This window comes from Vidua chalybeata, chromosome 5 (genome assembly GCF_026979565.1).
Source record: "Vidua chalybeata isolate OUT-0048 chromosome 5, bVidCha1 merged haplotype, whole genome shotgun sequence".
NCBI lineage: Eukaryota > Metazoa > Chordata > Aves > Passeriformes > Viduidae > Vidua > Vidua chalybeata.
Window position 1 is genome coordinate 68196101 of NC_071534.1, and position 27894 is coordinate 68223994.

At 40.6% G+C, this 27894-nt stretch overlaps 1 protein-coding gene and 1 long non-coding RNA gene across 3 annotated transcripts in view; one reads left to right on the forward strand and one right to left on the reverse strand.

Annotated features, from left to right (window-relative positions):
- The window catches only part of TAF3 (TATA-box binding protein associated factor 3), a 113569-nt gene that overhangs the window by 19324 nt on the left and 66351 nt on the right, over positions 1 to 27894 (reverse strand). Inside the window, exons 3-4 of the mRNA XM_053943525.1 lie at positions 6293 to 8109; positions 1245 to 1327 (exon numbers count right to left, since the gene is read on the reverse strand). Of these exons, the coding sequence (XP_053799500.1) occupies positions 1245 to 1327; positions 6293 to 8109 (1900 nt within the window). The remainder of the gene's footprint in view (positions 1 to 1244; positions 1328 to 6292; positions 8110 to 27894) is intronic.
- Positions 2703 to 8412, forward strand: LOC128788467 (uncharacterized). Of its 2 annotated transcripts, XR_008431103.1 has the most exons (4): positions 2703 to 2742; positions 4092 to 4192; positions 8048 to 8084; positions 8164 to 8412. It is a non-coding gene; the product is annotated as an uncharacterized LOC128788467 (long non-coding RNA). The 2 variants fall into 2 exon arrangements; XR_008431104.1 differs by lacking the exons at positions 8048 to 8084; positions 8164 to 8412 and adding an exon at positions 4425 to 4514.

The following is a 27894-nucleotide window of genomic DNA, read 5'->3' on the forward strand; positions in this document are numbered from 1 at the left end:
GCTGGAAGATAACTGGTGCTAAAATATAGCTTCAGAACTTTAATTCAGAAGTTGAAAATATGAGTTCATTTCCTCCATATAAACACTCTACAGTCCTTGAAAAAGCAGAATTTAAAAGTATCCATGTCTCCTCAAGGAGGAAAATGGATCTGTGGGCTTTCAAGGGACAGCATGTCCAGCCATGCACATTCAAATCATGCTCAGCAGGACAGACAAGTATTCTGGAAGAGCTGGAACTCTGTACAGCAACCTGAGGCACAGAAATTTTAGATCACACTCAAATACTGTGAAAGGAAGAAAGCAAAAATGGTTAATAATTGGGGTGAGGGTGTCCCTTAGAAATCAAGGAATGACTGAAGTCCCTTAGCAGCTTCAAACCAGTAAAAGCCAGGTTTACCTACTGGGAAGAAGTAGGACAGCAGAGAAAAAGAAAATAATCATCAAAATCCCATTTAACTTCTAGCACAGAAAAATTAGTGATTAGGGGGTTTAGTTCATAATGGCTCATTAAGAGAAACAACTGCATTAGCACTACTTAATGTGAGGAATGGAAATGAAAGATCTGTGTGATGCTCATGTTTACCATTGGACATGAAAGTGTGCTTTGTGCCATGAAATCAACACGAAAAACCTGATTAAAAGAAACCCTTCACATACAACACAGGAGCAGCCTAAGAAGCCTGGTGACGCATGGTTTCCCCAGCCTCTCCGGCCTCCTGTTTATGCTGGATGATCTCAGGATAGGGATCACCCTATTTATGCTCATCCAGTACAAAGTAAGTATTATTTGTACAACAGCACCCAATAATTAGGGAGCTAATGAAGCAGCACTTGAAATGTGTTAGGTACACTCATGAATAATCATCAACAGTTATAATAAAACAGACGTGTATAAAGGAATTCCAACTGTTATGTTTTAAAGCATAAAACAACTGTTAGCTGGGGAGTGTTGTGAAACTTAGCTGTAGGTTACACTCGGGATAAGCATCCATTACAGAAACCTCACTAAATGTCACTGGAGGCATCATACCAGCCTAGATGGAGTCCTGTAATCCATGCCCTAGAAAGACATGGAATGGGACACACAGGAGGATGGATGGAAGGTGATGGGTCTCACTTTGCCGTATAAATGTAATTTGCCACTAATTTTTAAGCTTTTCCCACTGAAAAGAAGAGCTCCCACAAGTGCCAGAGGATGGACTGTGGTGAGCATACACCTCACAGATGGATTTATTTGTACTTACATCTTGTCTTGGCCTGCGCCCACTCTTAAAGTCAGCCGAGGAATAACCGGTGATGGAGCTGGAACAACTGGTTCCACCTTTATCTGTACAGGGGAACACAATCATCAATCAAAGACTGCAAGCAGACTCCCAAAATATATTAATTACATGAAAGCACTGATGGAGTTAACCAGAGTATATCAACTTAATGAGACAAAACTACGACAGACTAATCACTGCTCTCTCACACTTCGTCCCCCAGCATGGATGGGTCTCAGTCTGCAGGGAGTCCCAGCTGTAGCAATTCACAAATACAAACTCTAAGCTAAAAAAATCAACTTGAAATTTTGCTGCATTTGTACCTCCTGATACAATTTATTAGCAAATCTTCCTGATTAAGTACTTTTCTAGACACAAAACTTCCCAGTTTGTTTCTAAACAATGACATGAAATGCTTTGATCTTAGTTCTCAAACTTGTCAGGCACCCATTGGTGTTTGCACGTTTTTCTGAGATTGAAATTAAATTATTTCCCAGGTTCATCACATAAATGTACCGTGATTCTCTTGCATCAAAAGGAGAGACAAAGGAAGCAAATAAACTCCAAGCTGAAATCACCAACACCGAATACTTTATGAAAGTTCTTATCCACACAGGCTTAACAGCCATTGCATTTTACTGCAATTAGGCTGAGGTTTTTAATGACTATTTTTCAAGTGGCCTAGGATTCCAGTCTTGGTATCTGGCGGAGTTTAGACCACTTGAATATGCCCTTGAACTTATGGAACCAGTATATGCCAAAATTACCAACTCTCATTGATCTACTGGTTTGCAAAACCTGTACAGACTGACCACAGATGCTACAGCTGACACTCTAATGATTCTCCAGGCATTCATTACTCAACTTATATTCATATATGACAAGTACATATATGTTATATATATAGAGAGAGATACATATAAGAAGAGAGATGGAGACTGATCTCATTTTGAGCATGTGTGTCACCATATTTAATAAAACAACCACTTGGCTGAATCTGCTCCAGGAACTTAAGAGACAAAACTAATATGCATACATTAAATGGAAACCTGATCAAATCTCCAGTTTCACAAAGCTTTCACAGAAAAAGGGAGGGCAAACAATCAATGCAAAGCACAGAATGCAGTGTGGGAGAGAGCAGGCCAGAGTGGAAGGGCTCAAGTGGGACTTATTTTGAGAAAGGTAATAACAAAATCTTGTGCCACACATTTTGGCAAAAGAATTGGAGCTGCTCTCCAGGAGATGTCTAGGCCAGAGAGAGAAAGAGAGCACCCTGAGTGGTGTTCCTGCTCTAACACAGTGAACTGTGCTTTGCAATACAGCTCTCCATGGATATGGATTAGCTGATTTCACAGGCCTCTCTGCACTCTTTGTTTATGTAGAACCATTTTTTGTTACATCATTCCCCTGGAGTGTTGCAAGTGCTTTTTTCCTCTGAAGCTTCTAATGCCTGCAACAATTTCACTGCCATCTTCCATAGGTGAGTCTTCTCTATTTTCCCAGCATCTTAACCTGTAACATCACCCACTGCTTAGAGACTGAAACTGAACCCTGGTACTGGAGGCTCAGGACTATGGCTTTGCACAGCCTATCTTGCCTCTTTTCCTGCAGGTTTCTCCTCCTTCTTTAGTGCCTGTTTTGAATACAAAATGTCTCAGGACAGGCACTGCTGCTGCAGCTTCCAGCACACAGCACAGAGAGATGCCCACACCATTTATAAAGGTCCTTGGTCCATTCTAAACAATGGTGGTGTGGGCTCACGGGGCAGAAGAAAAGCACATAAACCATTTCTTTATGCTCGGATACCAACACCACAGTCTGCTAGGAGAGGAAAACAGGGCTCCACCCGAATGCTAAATTTTATCCTTTGATACAAGAGGACAGGAAGCATCTTTCTACAATGTGGGTTTGTGTGTAGGGTTTACATCATTAGACCAGGGAGAAAACTAAGGAGCATACAGAGTTACATCCTGCAGAGCTTTGTCTTCATCTACATTATGACAGGATTTTGATACAGGAGCAAGGGCAGCTTACTTTGGGACAGCTCTGGCAAGTGCTGCCCTGATGTAAGGATGGCTCCATTTCTCATGAAGCAGTTCCTCAACTACTTTAGTTTCCAGCTCAGCTTATTAAGGTTAGCTGAAACTGGGTCAGCAGCTGCTCCCTGAGCTGCTCAGTCACTCCTACAGCATGCCTGGTAATCTCTGGAGTACAAATGGGGTGTAACTGCTCCAAGTGTTTGCTTTTCATTTGGTGAAGCTCGCAAGGCAGTGCCCCAGATCTGCTTTTCTGGCTCCGTGGGCAGCACCCAACACAACTGCAGGGCACGGAGCTGCAGGCAAAGCCCTGAGACAAAGCTTCTCCTCCTTGGTGCCACCACCAAACACTCCCAGCACGAAGCCTTCAGCTTCTGTTTTCTGCCATTTATGCAGTGTTCTGTCTGCTGCCCTGTACCTTTCAGCAGCCTGGGGCAAAATTCCAGGAAAAGCTTGATAAAAAGCCTCAATTACCCAACAGGATGGGATGCGCACAAAGGTAATAACTACAACAAGGCTCAAAAATGGGAATACTACAGCTGAGTCAGTTTTTGTTTAACTACAGCAACATTGGAAATGGGACTGTGATATTTTCTCCTGGCCATCAGGAGCTGAAACTGCAGCGAGCCCACAAACTCATCTCCCAGGTTGTGCTCACACCTCCGAGGCGGACGCGCTGTGGCAGATTAAATGTCCAAGCCGTAACTTGATCATTTGCTCTTGCAGCACAACTTCTGGCTAAATAAGTCATTGTGTGATCTAAAAGCTAAATTAAGGAAACATGTACTTTTAGGGGTTAAAACGAAAGAGCAGCATTCTGGAGTAATACTGGGAATTGGGGCCAGCAGAAGAGCATTTACAGTGGATTACTAAGCTTCCCAAATCACCAAAGAGGTAAAGTCCAGCAATATAAGACTCCTTTGTAGCTAACTAAAAATACATTGTCAGTGGATTTGTCCAGTTTTATGTATAAGCAATACTTCTTTCACCTGAACTAATACTAGTAGTCATATAAGCCCCTTATTGCCATGTGCTGCATTTTTTTTGCTAATCTTCAAGGATTTAGCTTCTTTGCCACATACCTCAGGGCACCAACTGATAAAGCTCTAACTCTCCATTTTTCCAGGACACCAGCAGTGCGGCCTTGCAAAAAATGAAAATCGCTCAAGAGATTTAAAGGGGAAATTTATTTTTAAAATCCTGACTTGCAGCAAAGAGGTGGATTTAAAAAAAGCTTATCTCTCAAGAATCAGTTTAAATTTTAATTCTATCTGGGGACTCTTTCATGCATTCTAGCTTTAAAGTTTATCTTTTGACAGGGACTTTTTCCAAGGTAATGGGCAGCTTTGTCAATTTAATTTGTCAAAGTTTTTATTAGTGTTGAACTCCTTTTCCTAACATATACACATATATATACATATGTATATATGTATATATGGTGAGCCTATACTGAAGCTTTACAGTTTGTATTTGTTTATGTGTCCATTTATCACTGTAAAAGCAAAGTTGACACAGACAACTGCAGAAGAAATGCAAAACTGAAAATATGGAAAACAAGCAACTCATTGCCTCTATTTTACATACACCCATATTTAACTTAAAAAAGAAATCTCAGCAGAAATTCTCAACAAAATACTGCCAAAACTGCTCAGGCACAAGGGGCAGACAGATAAAATGGGGAATCTGTGTTTAAAATGCAGAATCTGTGTCTAAAACCAGACATGAAATTATCATGGACAACTGGGCCACCACCCTGTTGATCACCAACTCATCCACAGCAGACAAATGTTAGCTCCCCATATCACCCAGATTCTGCATGGAAAAACCATTTGTAAACTTAAAAAAAAACATATAAAGTTTTGAAATCAGCACTTTGTTGCAAGTCCAGCAGGTAACATACGAGTGGCAACAAAAGGAGAGTGAGGGATGTCCCACATCTGAGCTCGTACAAACTGAGCATTGCACTCAAAGCAGGATGTAAAGAGTATCTTGGTAAAACTGGAACTCACACAGTGCTTCCTAAGGCTAAGGATAGAGATTTAGGAACTCTTGAATCCAAGGTTATCACACAGGAAGACAATCTTCCTTCTTCTTTCTTTTCAATATTAACAATTTAATGTGTATTATAAGGTGAAGTGACAAAAAAATTAGAGCAAATCCTGAATTAGGGGAGCTGCTTCTAATGGGATTTCAAATCTGATAACATGCAAATATGCTGGTTTCATTTCTTAAATATTAAATATATTCTCAAGATTAGGTGATATTGGAAAGAAGAAATTATCTTTGGCTGATGTAAATCAGTAAGAGGTACAGGAATGGAAGGAGCTCAAACCCCTTGAAAATTAGCTCTCCCCTTCTGTCTCTCAAGCATAAGACTCGAAACGAAAGGTGACATTTGAACACTGAGACCATAATTTGATAATAATTTTCTTACTTCAAACAAATTGGAGCAACAAGGGGGCAGATTTGCTAAGAGAAGACTCAGCAACTCTTTTGAGCATGCGAGATAACATTTATTTGAAGGCAGTCTGCTTCTCATTTCTGTCCACCTGGGAATTTCCAGGCTTCTACAAACTTTGAAACAGCTTTGAAACAAAATTTCAAGTTTATATGAAAGGTGTAGGGCTGCTGTCCTTCTAGTAGAAACCTACAGAACAAACTTTCTGCATCACAACACTGTATCCCTTTGCTGTGTGTGTTGTTGTTGCATCTGAGCCTCAGCTTTTTCAAGCGAAAAGAAGGTTGAGAAAAGCCAGGACAATCTCACATTTCAAATTCACAGAACTAGAATTCCACTGTTTTGTTTTCCAAAGATGTGGGACAATCTCTGAAGCTCTTGGTTAACACCTTCCTTGGAGCTGTTATTATTAAGAAACACCAAACCTGTAGCCACACTTCTCCTCAAAGCTCTTAGACAATGCTCAGCAGCAAACACAGGAATCCATGTGGATTCTTCAAGCAAGTGTGCCATTTCCACTCATCCAACCAGCTTACCTTTTCATGTTTGTGTTTCTCCTTTTCTTTCTCTTTCTTTTCTCTTTCTTTCCTCTCCTTTTCCTTCTCTTTCTTTTCCTTTTCTTTGTCCTTCTCCCTTTCTTTCTTTTTCTTCTTCTCTTTTTTATCCTTCTTCTTCTCTTTTGGTTTCTCTTTGTCCTCAAATAGTTTTTCAGGTAGCATGGGAGACAAGGAAGGTAACATACTGGGCAGCCTCATGGCAGATGGTGTGCTGAACAAGGGCATAGACATTTCTTTGGGAGGTAACACAAGAGGTGCTGATGGCACCTTTATCTTATCTTCCTTACCCTTATCTTTGAGTTTCTCTTTGTCTTTTTTATCCTTGTCCTTTTTGCCTTTCTCCTTCTCTTTCTTTTTATCTTTATGTTTTTCTCTCTCTTTTTTGGTATTGCCATCTTTCAACTTCACTTTTGTGTCAGCATCCTCAAAGTCCTTTAGTTTGAATTTATATGGATCAGGATCATCCTCTTTGAGTAGTTCCTTCCACTGAAACTTTGCTTCCTTGTTTCCTTCCTTGTCTTTATCTTTCTCCTTGTTCTTTTCCTTGTCCTTATTTTTCTCCTTGTTCTTCTCTTTATCTTTTTCTTTTTGTTTCTCCTTCTTCTTCATTTTAGTTTTCAGCTCTTTTTTCAATTTCTTTTTCACTTCTGTCGATGAAGCCAACTTGGTTTTCTCCTCATAGACTTTGAGAAGAGGCTCTGGAGTTGGGGGTGAAGCAGAAGGAGAGGAGAAATAAGTGAAGTTGGTAGGTGGATTAGACGGTGTCCCCATGTTTGCCTTCCGAATGACCTCATCAATTGAGTCATCCATTGTCCATGAAATGTCTGAACTTGAAGTCCCACCTGAGACAGGTATTGGAGTTGCTCCCGCCTTATTTGCATTATTGGCAGGAACAGAAGGTTTAGGAGTTGTAGACTCTGAAATAGAAAGTCTTTTAGGACTGGTAAAAATTTCCCCTTCTGATTCGGACCCAGAGGAAAACTCGAAGGGATCTGGCTCTCGTTCTGCACATGCACGAGCTATCACAGCATCGATTGAATCATCAATGGTCTTGTCCATGACTGGGACTTTCTTCACCTGGTTGTCCATATTTGGCTTGGGGGCAGGCTCAGGTGGTGTCTGTCCCTGTTTCACTTGGATATTTTCCTTTCCTATCTTCTCACTCAATGCAGCCAGAGGGGTTCTACTCGGTGTTTCAGGCTTCACAGGTGGTTGCGGAACATGAGCAGGAACCTTTGGACTTTTGGGACTTTTTGGGCTCTTGGCGCGTCCTGGTGACTTTTTTTCTTTGGATCCAGTTTTTGGTGAACGAATGGGACTCCCAGATACCACTGGTGAAGGTGTAGTTTTCGGTGATTTTGTCTTTTGTCCTGGAGAACTTGTTTTTGACTTTGTTTTGGGTACGAACGGCTTTGCCTCTGAAGTTTTGGGGGTCGGCACTTGGGATTTTGCAATGGGAGCCAACATCGGTGGTTCTGGCGAAGGGGGGGCTAAGTCTGTACTGTCCTGAACATGAACTGGAGAAAGCATTGGTGGTACTTTTTGTGTATTTATTGAGCTAAGAGGCTCACGTGGTTCCACAGTTCCATCCAAGCTGTCGCCTTTGGAAACAGACAGTTTTGGCCTTTTCACAGGTGGGAATTCCTCAGCATCAGGACTTTCTAATGGTCTCTTGCTCAAGTAGTTCTCATCATTAATTGCCTCATCCTCTTCCATATCTCCTTCTTCTTCCAGTGGGACCTGCATGGCCTCTGCAGATGTACCTCCATCGGTAGGAACCTGCTCCTCTTCCTCTTCTGCAACAGAGAACATTTAGAAAAGCATTAGGATAATTGAAATGTTTTTTACAGAAACAAACAAGCACCAGAGCAAATATTCATGTGCAGCTCAGCCCAGAAGAGACAACTGGCCACCTAAGGGCTTCTTACTGGTCTGTCTGGAGGAACATGTGGCACCTCCTGTGTCACATCAGCCACCACTGGAACTGGCAGGTGCCCTCACTGCAGTGTAACTCTGAACCCATGAGCAAGGGAGGAGAGGGCAGAGCTCACCAATGGCAGAGCAGGCCCCAAGTGTCAGCTCTACCCAAAACCACCCTAGTAACTTCTTCATTCATTTTTAAATGAAGGGAAAGTGGTTGAAGCATTTTTTGCTGTAATACAGTGTCAAAGCAAAGTGCCAAAGTAAAATTAACCAGAACTGTCTTTCTTGCCTATATATCACAAAAGTTTGACTGCAGATTAACTACTAGGAAAACATCTTCCTAAACCTAGTTTATTCTTCCTGAAACAGCACAGTCTGAAGGTTAAAGCAGACGACTAAGCCCCATTCAACCTGCCAGATTCTGTCTCTGATACCATCTTAAGAGCTGCTGCAGGTGGACATTATCTATTATGACTTTATGGGAACGCCCCACATCGTGTGTGTGTGTTGGTTCAGATCAGGAACATGCCTTTGAAATGCATTTTCCCATTATCTCCCTTACTGTTGTTTTGCTTGCATCATGGGACAATCCTGGAGTGCATATGCCAGCTTCCTGCAGCAGTGAAACCAAAATGAAGGAGGAATTCACCTAGCACACTTCAGAGCAAGTGGGCACTTGGGCTTTGAGATCAAAAAACAGCTTTTGAAAACACGATAAACCTGAAATCTACACAGTGTAGACATCAGACATCAATTATTCCAAACCAGTATGGATATCACCTGTATGATTGTTCTGTTTTTTTGTTTAATAACAATTATTTTTTTCCTTACATGCAACACAATCTTCAGACCCACATATGACATTATGGTGCAGAGAAAGGAGAAAATCCACTTGAGATCTCCCAACAAATCCACAGTAGATTTAAAAAGAGAACCTCTGATCTCCACAACCACAGCCAAGCACTTTATCCTCTTTGATACACTTCCTCACTTTCAAAATGGAATCATCCAAGCAGGAAAAAGGATTCTTAGTCCCGAATAAGAATGTCTACACAGGCATTAACCTGACACATTTGTATTTGGAGTAATTACATCATTACACCTCTGCTGGTTAACATTCCTACACAGACAACCTCCTTTCGCTTTACCCCAAGTTTCTGTTTGCCCACCTGCAAAAACTCATGGCATTTTGTCCAGCAGAGTTTCTGAGGAAAGCTATCCAGTGCCCCAAGATTCTCATATGAAATATGTAGTAAAAAACATTTATGAGGACAGTGGCTAAAACCAAACTTCCTAATGAGCAGGTGGCTTTAACGAAGAAAGCACCAAGAAACTTGAAACTTTCCACTAAACTCTATTTAAAATTCAGTAAGACAGCATCTTTCTGAAATATCTCTTTTCAAGGAGTTTATTTTCAGGTTTTCTGTGCTGGTGTTTCTCTACTGTAATGTGTCAATGCTCTGATTTAGGAGAGTTGAGTCAAGAGCCCTGGGCTGCAGCACAAATCTTGCCAGCATCACAAATTAAGTAAAATGAGCTAGCAAGTCTGGCTTTTGCCAGGGCCCAGAGGATTTACAGCAGCCAGCCCAGAGAGGAGACTTTGCCTGAGGATAAAGTCTTAGCCTTCCGTGAAAAACAGAAATGTTAGGGAGTTAGGTTTTGCCTGGCTGGGCACTGACATTAAATTTTTTAAACTGCAAAGTTAGAGTATAACTGAGAAATCACTGTGGACTGAGCCTGCACCTGCTATGGGGGAAAAAAAAATCTGCTTCCCCATCATGGAAGTAATTTCAATCTCTGTTTAAGCTGCTGCAGAAATCAGCTGCTTTCACCCGCTCAGAAGGTTTTGGGGATGAAGAATCAGCATTCATCAGATGTCACACTGCACTGGTTGCTACTGAGCAATTCCCTCCCAACTCCATTCCACCTACTTCACAACTGAGAGTTTGTTTTCATTTAAAAGTAGGAGATAAAATTTAAAACAAACATCATACTTTAAAATTGAGATTTAAAGAAATCTTCTGCCTCAGCCACAAGATGAAAAGTTTAGCCAAATTAAAATATTAGGAAAGATAGGGTTTGATGATACAGACTTTAGAATAGAATAGGAATATTAGAAAAGAGATAGGAATATTAACCATTTTAATACAAGAAACATGGAGATAAGAAGAGTCAATAAAATGGAAAATAAACTACTGCACCAGTAAAAAATATACATTTACTAGAAAAATCAGAACAGTTATTTGCTAAAGATTTCTGCCCAGTGTCCATTTAAAACAGCTCCTCTCTTACACGGTATCTCACAGAAGGTTACTGCGATATTTCATATTTTTATAACTCCTTCCCATCCCAAGGTGCTTCTCATGTTTTACCTACTCAGGACTGCAGAATACCAGCAGCTGCTGGATCAAAGGCAAAAAAACAATTTCAGAGGAGCTTTGGAGAACAGGGACTGGAGTTCCGTACAATAAAAAAAAGAGCAATGCTTATTTTTTTTTTAATAAGGCCAAGTAAAGTTTGCAGCGGGTCCATGAAGTTTCTGTGATCTTGTGTGGAGGTGCCAGGGAAGGGCAGAAAGGTTAAAGTGCAGTTTGTAGAGGTGAGACAAAAAATCAGGGTGTCTTGGCTCCAGCTTTCATGCACATTCCTGCAAGCCACAAAGACAACTTAGTAAGGAAGCAGAAGCATTACCATCCCTTTTATATGGACTTGGATTCCCCAAAACATCTGGAAAAAATTGCCTGGGTCAGTCCTGAACAATCCAGGGACTAAGGAAGTTCATGAGCACTTAACTACTGACACACATTCACCACTTTTCAGACATGCTCAGATGACAATCTGGAATCCTATCGTGGTCAAATGAAATCCAAATTTCTCTTGGAACAAGGCCACAGTCTGATCCTTAGCAAGGACTGGTTTTCAGCCAGGCAGCAGCTTTCAAACCTGAGCCACCACAGCTGTGGCAGAAAACAATGGAGCAATTTTTTTTTTTTTTTTTTTTGGTGGTGGGGTGGGTTAGTTAATTAAAGAAAGTGAAATTTCTATCTTGAGTTCAAGACCTGCAGCTCTTTTTCCTCCCAAAGGATTCACACCAGAGCAGGAACTAAATACGGAAAAACATCAGCTTTTAAGTGTTTGCTGCCTGACTTGGTGATGAGCATTTACAACCACGTGGCCACTTCCTCACCTCTGTCCATCTCATTTGCCACCAAGCACTTCTGGACACACCATCCTTTGTGCACAAGATTGCTTTTTAACTCTCTTTACTGCCATTTCTCCCCATCTCCAGCCACCTTATTAATGATCCAGCCCGAGTTAGCATCTATAGGTCAAATGGATATCACCTCAACCATCTGCCCTCATAACTCTCCCCTGTAATGAAAGGAGACTGGAGCTGTTTGGGAGGTTTCTCAAGATAACAGATACATTTTTTTTTGGTCGTTAGAGAAGTCAGTGCTGGATCAATATTAATGCTCACATTACTAAAGCTATAGAGAGCAATTGTTTATGATGTCAGCGGGCCCCCTGTGCAGAGCCTGGGTTACAGGAGAGATGAGTTCTGCCACTGCAGCACTGAATTTGTCCATCACTGAAATAAAACAAGCTGAGAGCTGTCAGCATGCTGCCTATGAGAAATCTAGTTAGAAAGGCAGCATTTCTTACTTGAGAATATTAGGCTGTGCCAGGGAAGTGGTGGAATCACCGTCCCTGGAATTGTTCAAAAAACATGTGGATGTGTCACTTGGGGACATGGATTTAGTGGTGACTTGGCAGTGTTGGGTAAATGGACTTGATGATCTCAGAGGGCTTTTCCAACCTAAATGATTCAATGGGTAACAACATCACCTGGTTCTGTGTCAGAAGGCAAATTCACTTTTATGAAAGGATGATTTCGAAGTTAGGGGGGAAAGGAAATCACTCCTCTCTTGACACAGGTCTGCAGGGTGATTTGGGGCAGGTCACTCCACATCCTGCTACCTTCCCATCTGACAAATTATCATAATTCCATCTCACAGAAGTGCTGTAAAAGCTGAACTTGATAAATATGCAGCATCTGGACAGAAAGTATCAGAATCCCAAATGCAAACTGTGGGGATCTGTCACCACTTCAAATGCTAGAAAATTTCTTAAGCTGAACAGTTCAGGCAAGAAACTGAAACTCCTGTATCTTTTTTAAGGAACAACCACTAAAGAAGCTCAAACTCTATTTCTTGGTACATCATGTCCCTGTAGCACAGCAGGGACCCCATACCAAAGGGTTATTGAATATATACCTTCTTAATTTAGCCACAGCTTAGTTTCAGGACAGCAATACTCAACACTTCAGTAATGAATTTCCAGGTTTATGAAAACTGAGGGACTATTTGTCCCTAAAATTGACATGAGGGTACAAAGGAACAGAAATTCTGCCTTTCTGCAGAAGAAGAAGTGCAATCACATGTACCACGTTATCATGCTCACCTGGCTGCCTTGTCAGAGGATGCAGCACAACAGGTCACATAAAACTGAAGGCAGGAAAAACAGATGCAAAACTCATCTGATTGAGTAGAAATGCACCTATGTATGGGGACTCTTCAAGCAAGAAAACCTATCATATATAAACATGTCTATAAAATTAAAATTGTCGTCATTTTGGTTGTCACCAGACTTTTTATTTGGTAGCTTCAGTGAAAATGGGTGTCCTAGATGAACAGCTAGATGGGTGTCCTAGAGAACATGGCACAGACTGGGACAGACAAAATCTCTGTTCAGCTCCTGACCCTGCCAAAAACTTGCCCTGTCTGTTGGCTGGCATTTAATTTAAGTAAAGTTCCAGTCTCTCTTCTGAAAACTGGATTAACATTTCACTCTGTCACGGGGTGGTGACAGGATAAAACCATCTGGGTAAGACATACAGATTTAAGAATAAACAAATGTTTCTTATGTACAAGATGAAGCAGAGTCAGACATGCTGGCCTAAAGCTGGACACCGCTTGCTGAAGAAAGAGTTACTTGATTTCAGTAGCAGCAGCTCTTACCTCCAATGCTACATCTAATGTATTAATTGCACAAAGCTCTGGGAGGTAACAGTTCCTGTGGAAGCCAACTCTTGTTATTGTAATAATGTAAGATTTAGGCATTTGGCATTTGATATTAACTGCAGTATGGCAGATAAACAGGATCAGCTATCAGGGCAAACCCATTAAGGATACAATTCTCAAAAAGCAGATGTTTCCATCCAACTCACACATGCCTATTTTCAACTCTTAAATTTCTTCCATAATACTTTTCTTTTAAAACAGAACTTGAATAATTTATTTTCTAAGAGAATGCAAAATGACCAAGTAAGATCAGTAGATCACAGAATTCTTTCACACATAGATCAGATCTCTGATCAGATCTGCTCTGGTCTCAGATCAGTCTCTCTGCTCCTCTGCACTGCATGGTACCAAGTACCTGAGAGTGAGAGTTGGAAGCATCAGGGTTTCTAAGGAAAATTAGGATTTGGGAAAGGAAGTGATCTGGCAGTGCCTGCACTGAAATCTTCAATCCATCTTCATTTCCAAGCATATCCTCATTAGGACCACATGGATATCAAGGCTCATGGCTTTATACACAGCCAGCTCAGACTCTCAAATGTAAGGAAGGAAGGGATTGTTCCCACCCAACATATGAAACATTTTAGTGAGAAAAAAAAAAAAAGGAAAAAACTTCCTGCAGGCTTCCAGAATAATTTTCCTATTGTCTAGTTAAAGCATGAGATGAAGCCAAAGATAAGTTTTTGGAAATTTTAAGTCATTAAGTCAAGAGCTTACATCCCTATCATATCCTAATAAGCAGGAGCTTTTGATTTCTGTTAAAATTGAAGTCTTTTTCTTGTGCCATGATATGTTTTATCTCTTTAACTTGTAATAACAATGGCCTTCTCCCAAAACAAACAGAAAGTGTGCTTGCAGTCCATAAAGGAAATTAATGGAAGAGGGACAAAATTCAATCCTGATATCCTACAGGCCAATATCCTGATACCTTAATGCAAAATGAACACACTGAGATACCTGTGACACATGTGGGGCTTAGAATACTGGATTTTATATAGATACTTGTGTATATGTTACACATATATATATTTATAATTGTATATATAATTTTTCTGTTGTATGAACACAACTGATCACTGATGTGACCTGTTTACCAAACGGACAACAGAACAACAGACTTCTCCTTTACTTTATAAAGATCAACCAACCTATTACCAAACCCTGACATTTTCCAGTTGATACTTCCTATGGGAAGAGAACTGGCAAGAGAGCACCACCAAGGAACTCATCTTCCATGTGTCTCAGATTTTTCCACTGACTTTGTCAGAAAGTTCATTGCAGTGCCTTCTCAGCACGTCACCAAATGCAAAAACCACCAATGCATTAAAAAAAAAAAATAAAGAAAAAGAGCTTTCAGGTATGGCAAGTGATTTTGCATGAATAACTAAAATACTGTAAGGAAGAAGTGAAAGGTGCTTGAAGTTAAACATCTCAACTTGTTAATCACACTGGAAAATGCTGCCCTAAATGGATGGGTGGTGCTTTCAGTCCTTAGTATTAGCCAGCACTGAACTTTGAGGTGCTCAGCAGGACTGAGACTTGGTGTATACATTTATCAATCACTCCAGAAGCCCTTATTAACCTGTCCAAGAAGCTACATGAGGTCAACAAAACACTCCTCCATCCCTGATGATATAATACATCCAACCATCTGGAAATATGAATGATAGTAATAATCAGGTTCTGGACTCAAAAGTTCCCAGATTGATTCAGTTACTTCTCCATCCTCCCCATCTTGGTATGAAATCATTGGAGATGAACTACTGAGCACCAGTATGAGAAGAGAGTATCGACAGTTTTCCAGGAACAAATCACAACTCCTAAACCTGTAGTTCTACATTTAAATGGAAACTGTCTCATCCTTTCTTTTGTCCTGGTTCAAGCATTTGTGCAGGAGAATGAGGAAATAATTGAGGTTAAAATAAGGAAGATTGTCTGCTAGTTCGTACTAGAAGTGAACTAATGGGATAACTCAAATGGAAATATATCTGAGGGTGGAAAGAAAAAAAACAAAGATAAAGTATTTTATGTCCAGCTGGCAAAGTAAAAAACCCCCCTCAGGATCACACAGGCATAAGGGAGTGAAAAAAAAGGGGGGAGTTGTGAGGAGCATCACTCTGGGCATCAGATCTTGATTTAGGATATAATGTGAGATTTTGGCTTCCAATGCTGCTTTAGGATACCAGATGCAATGAGAATAACACTTCTAAGTAGTTACTAGTGGCTGCCCTCATTCAAAGATTTTTTAAAAATATGGATTTTTTTGGAAGCCAAATTACACAGGATTCTTAAAATGACACAGCTAGTTCCCTGCTGAAGACAGAAAAACAGAGTTGGCAGATTGTTATCTGCTACACCCGCAATCTCTGTCTGACCTGACAAAATATTAGTCCAGAATTTGTGCTGCTACAGCAAGCAAAAACATGTTTCTGTCTAAATACAACAAGGGAGACTTTATTTTTGCTTTGACTTTTAAGCAGCAGCTCAACATTTTTTGTAGCTCATGCACAAATACATGAACACACAGCAGTGCTGGGCTAATGGGTCTGGAGAGTAGAAACAACCCCAGAAGCATCTTTAGGAAGTGTTGGAATGAGAAATGTGTGGGATCCAGCCAGCTCCCTGTCAGCAGGGCAGCCTTGGCTCAGTCACTTTGGTGTTGCTCTGAATTACTTGGGATTGAGTCTCTCCCCTGAACTCTGCAGAGTGTAATGTGAAAACCACTGCAGTTAGATCAAAACATAGAGCCAGGGACAGAAAACCTCTACAACAAAATTTGGCTTTGTCTGCACGCTTTTATTTCACTTTTTACTCCCTCTGGGATGTATGATTCTTAACACAACCAAGAACTTGTCCCAGAGTATGCGTGCAGGCACAGAGGTTTTCTCTTTAAAGGATCATTTTGACTTCTAAAAAATAAAATTATTAGCAAAGACAAGGTAATTAGGCAATGACAATTCACAGAGTACAACCAATCAATAACAGAGTACATTAGCAAGACTGACAGAGGTGTGAAGCTGATACATTATAAATGGCTCTATACTGACCTGTAAAAATGCAGCGTTTCCCTAACATTCGGCACAATAAAAAAACTAAAATGCTATATAAGCAAGCCAACCTGAAATGACACCTAGTATTATAAATGGCCTAATCTATATGTTAATACTGTTGTATCACATAACTGCAGCAAGACTAAGATAACAATATGACTTTGGGGTTTCTATGGCTACATCCTGGGCTAACGTGCCTGAAAGGGCTTGCTGCTGACACCACACAAGCTTTCTGAGTGCTTCTCTTTGGTTATTTATGATATGATTTATGATAACGACAACATCTCCTATTTTCTCCCCTCGTCAGATACAATAAATTGCCATCGTTAATCACCGTTCTTGCTTCAGCTATGATTACAATAGTATAATAGGGCCTAGCTATGGTAATACTGTGTATTAAGGAGTTTTTCCCCCCCTTTAAAGAAATATGCACAAGTAGATCTTTGTAGCCGATGTCAGTACCTGTAGTATTTTAATAACCTTCCCAGGAGTATTCCTGGATGAGAATTTCTATTAGAACTGAGATTCAGCACCACTCCACTTGCAAAGATCAAATTTACCATCTAAAGAATCAAAATCCACATTATATTATCTGTATCTAATAATTCTCAGATGTAATAAGAGGGGTTTATATGTATTTTTTCTTAAGAAAAGGGAAGCAGACCATCAGTCTTTTCACTTTGCAGCTCGGTATCTAATCTTCCTGGCTGAGCTCTCCAAACCAGCTTTTCAAGTACCACAAATCTTACTAAAAACAAAAACACTGAACCTATATAAACATCTGGAAGGATTTTTACAGTGCTTTCCCTTTTCTATACTATGGTCTTGTATAAGAAAACACACTGTTCTACCTTCCATAAAATCCTAGGTTGAAAATCCCTAGGCTTTTACAAATATTTTAGGAAGCAACTATTTGTACCTCCTGGCAAAGGAACAGACTAGGTATTTATTGCACTGGGGTACCTGTACTTCTTCCATATTAATAATTTTTACCTGCACTGCAGAATTTTAGTCCTTCACAGATTTGCAACCTACATGTATATTTGGGTACTTGGATTTGGTAGTGGGAAAATACTGTGATTATTTAATGTCTTATTTTGCAATGGAGTTAAAGAACTCCAGAAACAAGAAGGTGTAACTGTCCCATAGACATCACATATTTCTTCCACTATATTACTTCAGATCCCACTCTTTCTCCCCAGAAGTTCAAAATTTAAGCCCAAAGAGTTTGCGGTTTTTTGTGTATTGCACCTGTGGAGCAGAAATGTGGTTTAAGGCCCTTAGAATTGAAGAGTCACATTTCTCATCCTCAGGAGTTCCAGTGGCAAAGTAAGAGGCAGACAGAATGGCATGATGAGCTATTTTAGATTGTACTGACAAGCATATTTGTGCTTATTTTGCTGCCAAAAATAGCTAAGGTGTCCTTCAGCCCAGAGTGACTCGTTACTGGTTTTGTGGCCATGGTAGAGGAGATGGGAGGGGAGATCGTAGCAATTCTGATCAGCACAGGGAAGATGTCTGGCATGGAAGAAATGGCAACATGAAGACAGTGGTCTCCTATTAAATCATGAGCTCATCTCCAAATTCACAGGATAAATACAGACACTGCCAGGTGGGGCACAAAATCCTCACGGAGAGAGAATTCCTCTGGCAGACAAGGTGTGTGATCAGCTACAATTACCTGTGTCTGCCTTCGACTCCTTTACTCCCTCAAAAGTAGACCTGGGTTATTTTGGGTCTTAATCTCTTATATTCTTATTCACATGAGGGAGCTTCTGCAAAAATGCATTCCCAGAAGGAAGTCCTGGCTCAACTCAGCTTAAAGACCATCATCACTCTGGCTATGCAGGACAAAGATGCAATTCTGCTGTCATAAAAAAGGCTCTGAGTGTTTAAATCACCTTCAAGTAACTTTTTAGTTCAACAACTCATTTGGCCATTAATTGCCTTTCCTCTCCTCCTCCTCTTGTGCATCACTTGCAATTGCAAGGGCATGTTTGAATCCCAGTGATAAGCTGCTCAGGGCAAGAACTGTATCTGTGTTTTCCAAAGTGCTTTGCTTACTTCTGGCACTATAAGAAAAACAAACAGAGCACGTATTTAAGAGACTCCTCTATCCATCTTTGTTCTTCACTGGGTAAGAAAAGGAAATTCAGTATTTTCTCAACAATTCAAAAATATTTTCTAAAAAAGAGAAAGATTGGGATAGAGAGAAGTTTCTTTTCAACAGATTAATTGAGAGTTATAGAAAAAGCTAACCAGGGCCTGTGCTCTAGAATAAATTGGAAAAGCTCTGTCTATTCTGTTAGGTGAAATCCTGATCTGTGGTATTGATCCATAGTGTCACAAATTAAAAGAAGTCACAGAAATTTAATTAAAAATAAATAAAAAAGCTCTGCAATCGACTGGAAAACTCTCACTAATGTAAATGGAATTACTTAAGAGTAAAAAAAAAAAGGCACATGTTCACCCTCTCCCTTAATAAATGTATACACACCATGCCCCAAAGTGTTTACCAAACATTCCAGCTGTTGGGAATGGGTTGGGAATATTTCAGATGTTGGGATCCCATTTCTTTAATGATACCAGCAGCAATCATGAATGCTTTTGCCCTGCAGAGCAATGAGTTTATATTCACAACCACTAACTCAGAAACACAACTGCAGTTACACCTTCCATCTCTGTCTAAACAGCATCCAAAGCCTTCAGGAAGAGGCACTGACCACATTTATCCCAGGACTTCAGTGCTCTGAACTGGCACTGGTGTGTCCTGGTACATCTGTGAACCCCCCATTCCTTTGCTGGGATGAATTCTGAGCCACAATACGAATCCCATAACAAATACAATCTTCTTGATCTAGCAGAGAAGGAAATCACTGATGATAAGGTTTTAATAAAGCCTGACAAGCCTCAAAATTAAATTTGCTGGGAAGGGTTCACCCCCGAAACAGATACTTTCAAGCGGTCTTCACGAAAGAAGCCATGGAGACTTAAAGAGAGGAAAATGTTTACTTTAAGAGTTTTTTTTTCCTTACAGCTACAAATCCAATTAGTGACTTTCTTTGTCTTCCAGCCTCTCTGCTTTATTCCGTATGGGAGCACATGTGTGTCCAGGCTCTCCCCGTTACCCTGCCCTGCAAAAGGTGCCCATAGGCAGAGAGAAAACTAATCAGGGCAGTGTGATCACCTAGCCAGCAGCACTTCCCCGGCGACACTCCAGAGCCATTTGAAACCAGATCGGGCAGCCCGACACCACCAAGGGTTCAAAATGCTGCTGTCAGCACCGCTGGGGAAAAAGTGCTCTGAGAGCATGGGGTGACTGTGCTGAGCAATAATTCTGTGGGCAGCTTCCCACTCCGGCAAGGAGCCCGATTCAGGAGGCCATAGGAAAATTTAAACCACATCCAATTTAAAACCTCTGCTTTTTTTTCCGGTGACCTTATAATTTTTCAGGGACAGCTGCTAAAATCTATTGCTTCTTTCCGTAGGACCTCATGGATCACAGCAACATCTTCAAATAAATCTCACTTTCAAGGGAGCTCAGAGGCTGAAAACACAGCATGGGGGTCAGTTAGATGCTCTCACTACACAAGAGCTTTTCGGGGAGACAACTGGAAAGACCACATGGGCTTTTACAAGGCCACAGCCATAAAACAATCCTGCGCCTCTGAGGTTGCTGCAAGACTTTGTAGGACAATTAAGCTAAGCAAAAAGCAGTGAAAAACATCAGAGCAAAAAAATAAAAGGAAGATTCAGAGATACCAGAGTCCTGCATTTGCAGAAGTAGAGCTGGGCATGGATGTGAAATGATTGTGTGAATGACTCTCGTGGTGTCACTTGCAAAGGACACACAGCAAGAGAGGACACTCTTTTACAAGAGTATATAGTGATAGAACAAGGGGGAAAGACTTCAAACTGACAGAGAGTAGGTTTGGATTGGATATGGGGTAGAAAATATTTACTGTGAGGGTGGTGAGGCCCTGGCACAGATTGCCCAGAGAAGCTGTGGCTGCCCCATCCCTGGAAGTGTCCAAGGCCAGGCTGGATGGGTCTTGGAGTAACCTCAGATAGTGGAAGGTGCCCCTGTCCATAACAGTGGAGTGGCACAAGACGAGCTTCAGGATCCCTTCCAACCCAAATAATTCTCTTGGTCTATGACTTTTGTGGAAGCATTAATCAAGTTTTATAATATTACCTCTGTTTAGAAACAATCCAACTCATTTTTTAAAATAAAAACTCACGGCTCTGACAAGGACCTCGAGGTCCACATTGTGTGATGCTGCACTTCAGATGCAACTCCCTCTTTATGCCGCAGCCTTCATTTGGATGCAAGGCCTGCCCCTATGCTACCAATGACCTTGGCAAAACTCTTAAAAACAAAACAAAAACAAAACAGAAAAAAACCACACTGAAAAACCTTCAGGACCTCAGGCTCTAAAGCTATTTTAGAATTAGCTTTGAATAATTGTCCCACAATAGGAGTTTTCTTGATTAATTGCTTAAGATAAGGCCTCCTTTTCCTTGCTGGCCTCCAGTGACTCCCTCCACTTCCCATAATCACTTTTGTCTCAGTCTCCTGTTTACTGGGAACAGCTAAGAGAAAAATCAGAGATACACCAACTCCATTACCTGAGGATTAGCCAGAAGATAACCCTATGTATTCCATTACTGACCATTATTTGAGTAATTATTCAATCAAGTTTAGACCATGTGAAAGATGCACTAATTGTTTTGCAGAGCTTGCCCAAGCTGTTTATCTAAGGGATGCAACTTGTGTCCTTTAACAAAACAAAAATGATGTGCCGATAGCAAAGGAAAATGAGAAGTGGCTTTGTATTAAACTCTGTATCCTAATTAGGCTTAACCAGGAGTTAAGGATCTATTTTGATCAAGTTTCCACACAAGCTGGATTGGGTAATACTTGATTACAGAAATTCTGCAGGATATTGCTTTTCCATCTGAATTATTTAAAAAATGGTACATGGCCATTATTTTTCTAGTTTATGAGATAAGCATCCTGAATATAGGGAAAGCAGGGATAGTGGAGAAACAAACGAGCCAGTAACCAGCAGGCTTAATTTAAACAAGAAACTTGTGCACACATCAGTACTAGAGTCAGAAGGCTTGATACTCTGATTTAAACTGAATTAATGCCTTTTAGCTAAGTAATATTTTTCTTGGACACATGGAAGGAATGAAAAAAATCCAACGAAAACAAATTTAGTGAAGGAATTGGCTTCAGTAGGCAGTTTTACGTAACATTAACTTTCCACTCAGACATAAAAAAATATAACACCCCTTCATTTCAGAGTTGTTGGATTCCCCTGTAACCTTCCCCGCTTCATGGACCTCAGGCTGGTTCACTACCAGGTGACTCCCTGCTGAGAGGGAACTGCAATTCCCAGGGACATCTGCTGATGATCCACAAAGACCCCAAAGAAGGCACAGACTGAAGACAACTTCTTCATCTCGAGATACAAAACTTCCCTTACTCGTGAAACCTTGCAAAAGCATTTGCAGCTGACGCAGTTCATCCGTAACTTTATTTGCTCTGCTGCTTGTTGCCACTCTTTCTAACCCCCTGTTCCATAAACTCAGGCCTTTACCTCCTCTGCCTTCGTGAGTTTGGGAGGGTGGAGGGGAGATTTATCTTCAGGAGTGAGCACAAACTGTTGGTATTCTTGGGATTGAGGCAGAACGAAGCGCGCTCAGCCGTGGCAATGGAGCTCCTTCCAAGCCAGGATTAAAGCCAGTGGTGGGGAAGCTCGAGTTTTAATGGATAAATTGTTGCAGAATACGCTCAGCCAAACATCTCTGCTGATGAAGGGGACTCGGAATTGGGTGGGGAGGGGATTATCATCCTGCTGTGCCATGCCATTTTTGAGAACACCCTCCTCTTAATTTAGTTACGTGCCAAACACGGAGCAGCAGTTTGACCCAAATCCTATTAGCAACAACAATCTGTCGTTCCCTCCTCTCCCCAAAATGGAATGTGCTCTAGGATGCGTTACAGAGAAATAAATTGAAATGAGGGAGGTTTTCCCCATTTATTTCTCCCATTTCCCAATTCAAGTTGTAAGTTCATGGGACAGGGACCTGAATTAGGTTTGTAAAGCAAGGACTTTAAGCACACTGCTGCCTGGATAAATCGGGAACAAAAAATACTGAAGATTTTCTTTCACATTTTTTTTATTTTTGTTCTGATTTTCTGTTTTCTTTCATTGTTGCATTTTTCTCTTTTCCACCTCTTCATTGCAGGTGTCCCTGCCTGTGGCAGAGGGTTGGAACTAAACAATCTTTAAAATCCCTTCCAAACCATTCCAGGATTCTGTGATTTTACAATTCCTTAACTGCTCCTTCCAAAACCCAGAAAACCACAGATTTGCTGTATTACAGAATTTTTCTGCTTTTTCCTCTCCCTCACTCTGAGGTTTCCTGAGCTTTCTCTTTGTCTAGCATTTAGCAGGAAGATAAAAACTAGAAGAGGGAAGAACACACTTGTTTTTCGTGTCACTCAGGATATTTTCATGGAGGAGACTGATGGCCAAAGGCCAGACTAAAGCAAAAGGTAAAGGACAAAACACTCAAAAAGCCAATGAAATATGGAATTATAAGAAACAGTAAGAAGAGGAAGAGGAAGTAAAGAGGAGTTACACTAAATAAATATTTCCAGACCAAAATAAGGAAGATGAGACAAGTACATATGTTGTGGACACATGCTCAAAGTGGCTGTAAGACAAGCCAGAATGTAAATGGGCAGCAATTGCTTGCCGGTTTGTTTTTTTCTATCACATGATGCTAAATGCTTCAAGTTTTGGTCCTCAGGGTCTTGTTTAGGCAGAGTCTCTTCAGTCCTGAGTTCTTCCATCTCACACCTGTCACTGTAGTTACTGGGGCTTCATTTCTTGCGCACATTCAGAAAAATAAAATAAATGCCTGAGGAATACTTCTAGATAAAAAGCTGCTCAGATGTGACATAGCTCGGCAATTATTAAGAAGTACACTTATTTACATCTCTGAATACTGACTTTGCAGTATGGGAGAGGACTCTTTTTCCAGCTGAGGTAGGATATATATTTACTTCTCTTATATGGCATCTCTGACTCAGCAGAGATTGCTCCTCAATTCACCTTCTAAATTTTTTTCTTTTCCTCTCTTCAGGAGTTGGACTTTGATGCTCATTATGGGTTCGTTCCAACTCAGAATATTTTATGACACAATGATTATTTTTACACCATATTATTCCCTAATAAAGTGGGAAATGGCAAACCCCTTCCTCTCTATCCCCCACCACAAACTGTCACTGCTCCCAGTGGCAAGAAAGACAGCACGGCTTCAGATAATGCCTAGAAATCTCTCTCAAATATGAAATATCACTGAAATGTACAAAAAAAGATCTGCCACCACTTCTTCTGCAAGGAGCTAAAGATCCTTTTATAAGGAATTTCAAATCCAGAAACAGATCTGAATTTGTTTCAAGCTCTAAATAAGACTCTGGCAGACATCAGATTCTTGTTGTATTTTGGAGCTCCTCCCCCTCCTCCACCATTTCTGGGCTAGAGAAATATACCCAAAAGGTTGGCGTGCTCTGCGTACACCCAGGAACTCATTAAGTTCAACTAAAATGACCTCCAGAACTCTGGGATGAAGTAACAAGAAAAATGAAGCATGAGGTATTTTAACATGGTAACAACTTGTTTCCTTTTGCCACAACCAGCTACCACAGAATAAGTATCTTGTACCCTGGCTAAAAAAGGTTTCCTACAAAAATTTAAGATTTACTACTCAAATCTAAGATTTTACTTATCTCCACAGAAAGCTCTTTAAAAAGCCTAGATGCCTTACAAGGAGAAAGAAATATAACCATAACAAGCATAAACATGGAAACTGTCTTAATCCTCTAAGTAAGAAGGGTGTGTTGTCAGGACTTGCATCTCTGCCTTCTGCAAATTAAAAAGGGGAAAAAAAAAGTCAGTGATGGTCAAAAGCATAAGGAACTGGGAGGAGAAAAGACAAGTTACAATTTTAGTCAGGATACCTGAGAAACTGTAAAGATATTATTTCCATTTTCAATATGCTACAGCACTACAAGAGAATATTACCTTTGACATACACCAGACATACTGAATGACAGAGTGGCCAAAAATATCATTTGTCATAAGCAATATGATTAACAAGCTCTCAAGAATAGCAGGTATTTAGGGACACAAGATATCCAATTCAGAATAAAGGTTTAAATTCATTCATACCCAGGAGTAAAATGTTTGCCAAATCACTGTCTGGGGAATTTTCTATTACTGAGACCAGATATTTCAGGACAACTTGCTCAGGGCATGGCCACATATTTTTACAGGCTCTTCATCCACAGATGGGAAAGAATTTGCACAGACAACCAAAATCATTGAATCATAGATTGGTTTGGGTTGGAAGGGACCTTGAAGATTATCTTGTTCAAATCCCTCTGCCATGGGCAGGGACACCTTCCACTACACCACAGGTCTCTAGATCGACAGAGGAAAAAAACAAGCAGGGCTCAGAAATGATAAGCTATTGATGCATGGTCATTGCCACACAAAATACTGATGGCAAGGATGAAAATTCAAAGTCTAGGATGTTTGGAAACCAAATTCTTTACTTTAGAAAAGGTGTAATCTGGCTAATCAGATACTTTCAATACAGTCAGAAGAGGAAAGAGTCCATGTCTCTTGCTGCCTGGATTAGAGGAGACACCTTGTTCATCTGCATTATGATCCTGCATCTCTCCTGAGGAGAGGGACACTCCTCCTGTCACTGAAACCTGGTTTCTCCTGGCAGAAAGAGTAGTTTAATTCCTTGTAATGCACTTACGGCTGATTTGGGAATGACCACCACTTTATGGCTGATGCCCATCCAGGAAAGGTATAATTTTTGATTTCAAAATAAATCACAAAAGGACTGTGAGATTTTAACCTTTGGTTTTTGCACCACATCCTTCTCCTTGCCTCCATCCCCGCTCGGTGCGGATTAGGATGGGGAGAGGGATGAATTATCTCTGGAGAACTATAAAAGATAGAATTGATTTTTGGTAAGAACTCCAAGGAAGTTCTTAATACCTCCTTATCTTTGTGAGTAATACAGCAATGTTCTTCCACTGAGTGAGCGCCTATCTTCGGAGCTATCCTTGCCAATGTTATCTCTACAGAAAAGCAGCTTTGAAGGACAGAAAATAATATGTGTTCCCCATTGGTTGCAAAGGAGTTGTGTCAAAACTTGTAATACACAGTTTAGGTTCTACACCAGGTATTTCCATAACTTAGGGGAATTCAACAAGTTTGCTGCTGTGACGCCGGCATGAGGCAGAGATAAGATTTGCTCATCTTGCATTGTGAAATTTAATAACTGGGAAGCACTTCAGAGCACCTGCACAAACCTAACGAAGTGACAGTGCCCAAACTCACTGTCTTGCATGTTAATATTTCTATTACAGTGTGAATTTATGAAACTTCTTTAAATAAATTTTAAAAATCCATCGTATTAAGTATTTTCTGAAGAAAGGCAGCAAATTCTAGGTTTATAAGGGGAAGCAATTTCCTCTTAGACTTGAAAGGAGGGATGGAAAAACCAGACATCATTTTGGATGCACAAACTATTTGCCAGGACAGAGGCTCATGTACTGCTGCTTTTTTCCTGACCAGAATAATTTGTATAAGAGGAGATCCTTCCTCCTCTTACAAACGATCTGATTCTGTCTGCAACATTAACAACACAAATATTGGACTGTTCCACCCCTGATAATTTTGGGTAGTCCCCTACAACTTCTGAGCTTTTAGGTCAAATGGTTGATTTTCTGAGAAAGTGAAGCCTTTGATTCAAAAGTTCCAGTTTCTAAGAGAGATTCATTTAAATGTGGATGGATCTCTGCACGTCACCCCTTCGTCAGTCCAAGGTTATGTATAATAATTTCCTTTTTGTTTTCAGCCCTTGACAGCTAGCAAGGAGAACACATACAGAAAGTGTCTTGCACTTCCTCTAAAAACAATCCTCTACTGCAGCTGAACAGCCTCTCCTGAGAAAAAGAACTTTTTGGTCATCTACCGAAGCCAGTAATTCTGTTCTTCGGACTCCCAGGATTTCTGCTATCTGATGGAATATTTAAGCGGAGACTTCATTCCCCCGGCGGAGCGCTGACGGCTCAGCCACTCCACTCCGGTGTTCAATGAGCTCTTGTGTTCTATTACAGAATAAATGTGATTTTCTGCCCAGCTGGAAAATGATACTTCTTCCTAGTGCAGAGATTTGTACCCCACTCTAACCCGTCTAAATAGGTCACAGTCACATTTTCACAATACTACCAAAATATCCCTTCAGAAAACGCAAAAGCTTGGTGCACCCAGGACAAAGACTATCTAATGTTGTGTACTGCAGACTCTCTCCTTAGCAAAGAAAAATAAATCAAACTAAGGAACGCGTTACATCTCTCTATAAACCCTCTCCTTGACTTGGAAGGTTGGAAGAACCCTCCCATATCTCTGTGTCTCATCAACTTTCTTATTTCAAGCAGATTTGAAGGTCCTGTTCTGCCACTGACCAGCTTGGCAGTGCCTGACAAGACAGAGCTCCGTGCCTGACTCCCGCTCTCTATCAAATGGGGATTACTGGTATTTTCCCCAAGTGCCTTGAGCTCTCAGAGTGTACCAAGAAACCTTATTTATTCATTTGCCTGCTCCAAATAAAACAAGCTCTGTCAATCTTACCAGCACTACTCTACATGGTGCAAGTCTCCCAAAATATGGGGCCTGAGGTCTACTGCGATGATTTGAGAAAGCAAGACGTGTGATTTGTTGCTTCATTTCCTCTTCAGCTGCTTCCTCTGCAGGCTTTTCTTAGGCTGTTTTACCAGTCAAATGACAGTGGGATGTGATGATCTTAAAGGTTTTTTCCAACCTTAGCAACTATATGGTTCTATAAAGTAATTAAGCACTATGAATGTGCCCTTCAAAATCAAATGTTGTTTTCAGCCACTGTGGTATGACCCTGAAGTAAGCTCAAAAAAAGCTGGGAGAGTCAAACCCTGCATGTGGGCAGACTGAAACTTCAGTGTCAAAATACATTTGAGGTAAAATGCATCAAAATGTGGAGAAAGGAGACGCCCAGAATTGATTTTTCCAACAAGGCATTTACAGGCACTCCAAACACGATCTCCACTTCAAACATAAAATAGTCACTGTGCTGATTTGTTACAGTACGACTTGCTAACGTATTTGATTCCACATTATCTGAAACTCCGAGTTATCCAAGGTCTCATCTTCTTAATGGAAGTGAATGTACAAAAGTAGAGCACTCACTTGAACACACAATATATTATCTATACAAATTGGGACTCATTCAACAGACAAACTTAAAAACCAAATTATGTTTGACTATCAATTTGATACTCTGCAGGAGAAAGCACCACTTACAGCCTGATGGTTTATAAAGCCTTTTAGCTACACATCTTGGCATTACAAAACATCAGATCTTGACCATGTCCTAGAACTCACAAGAAAGCTCC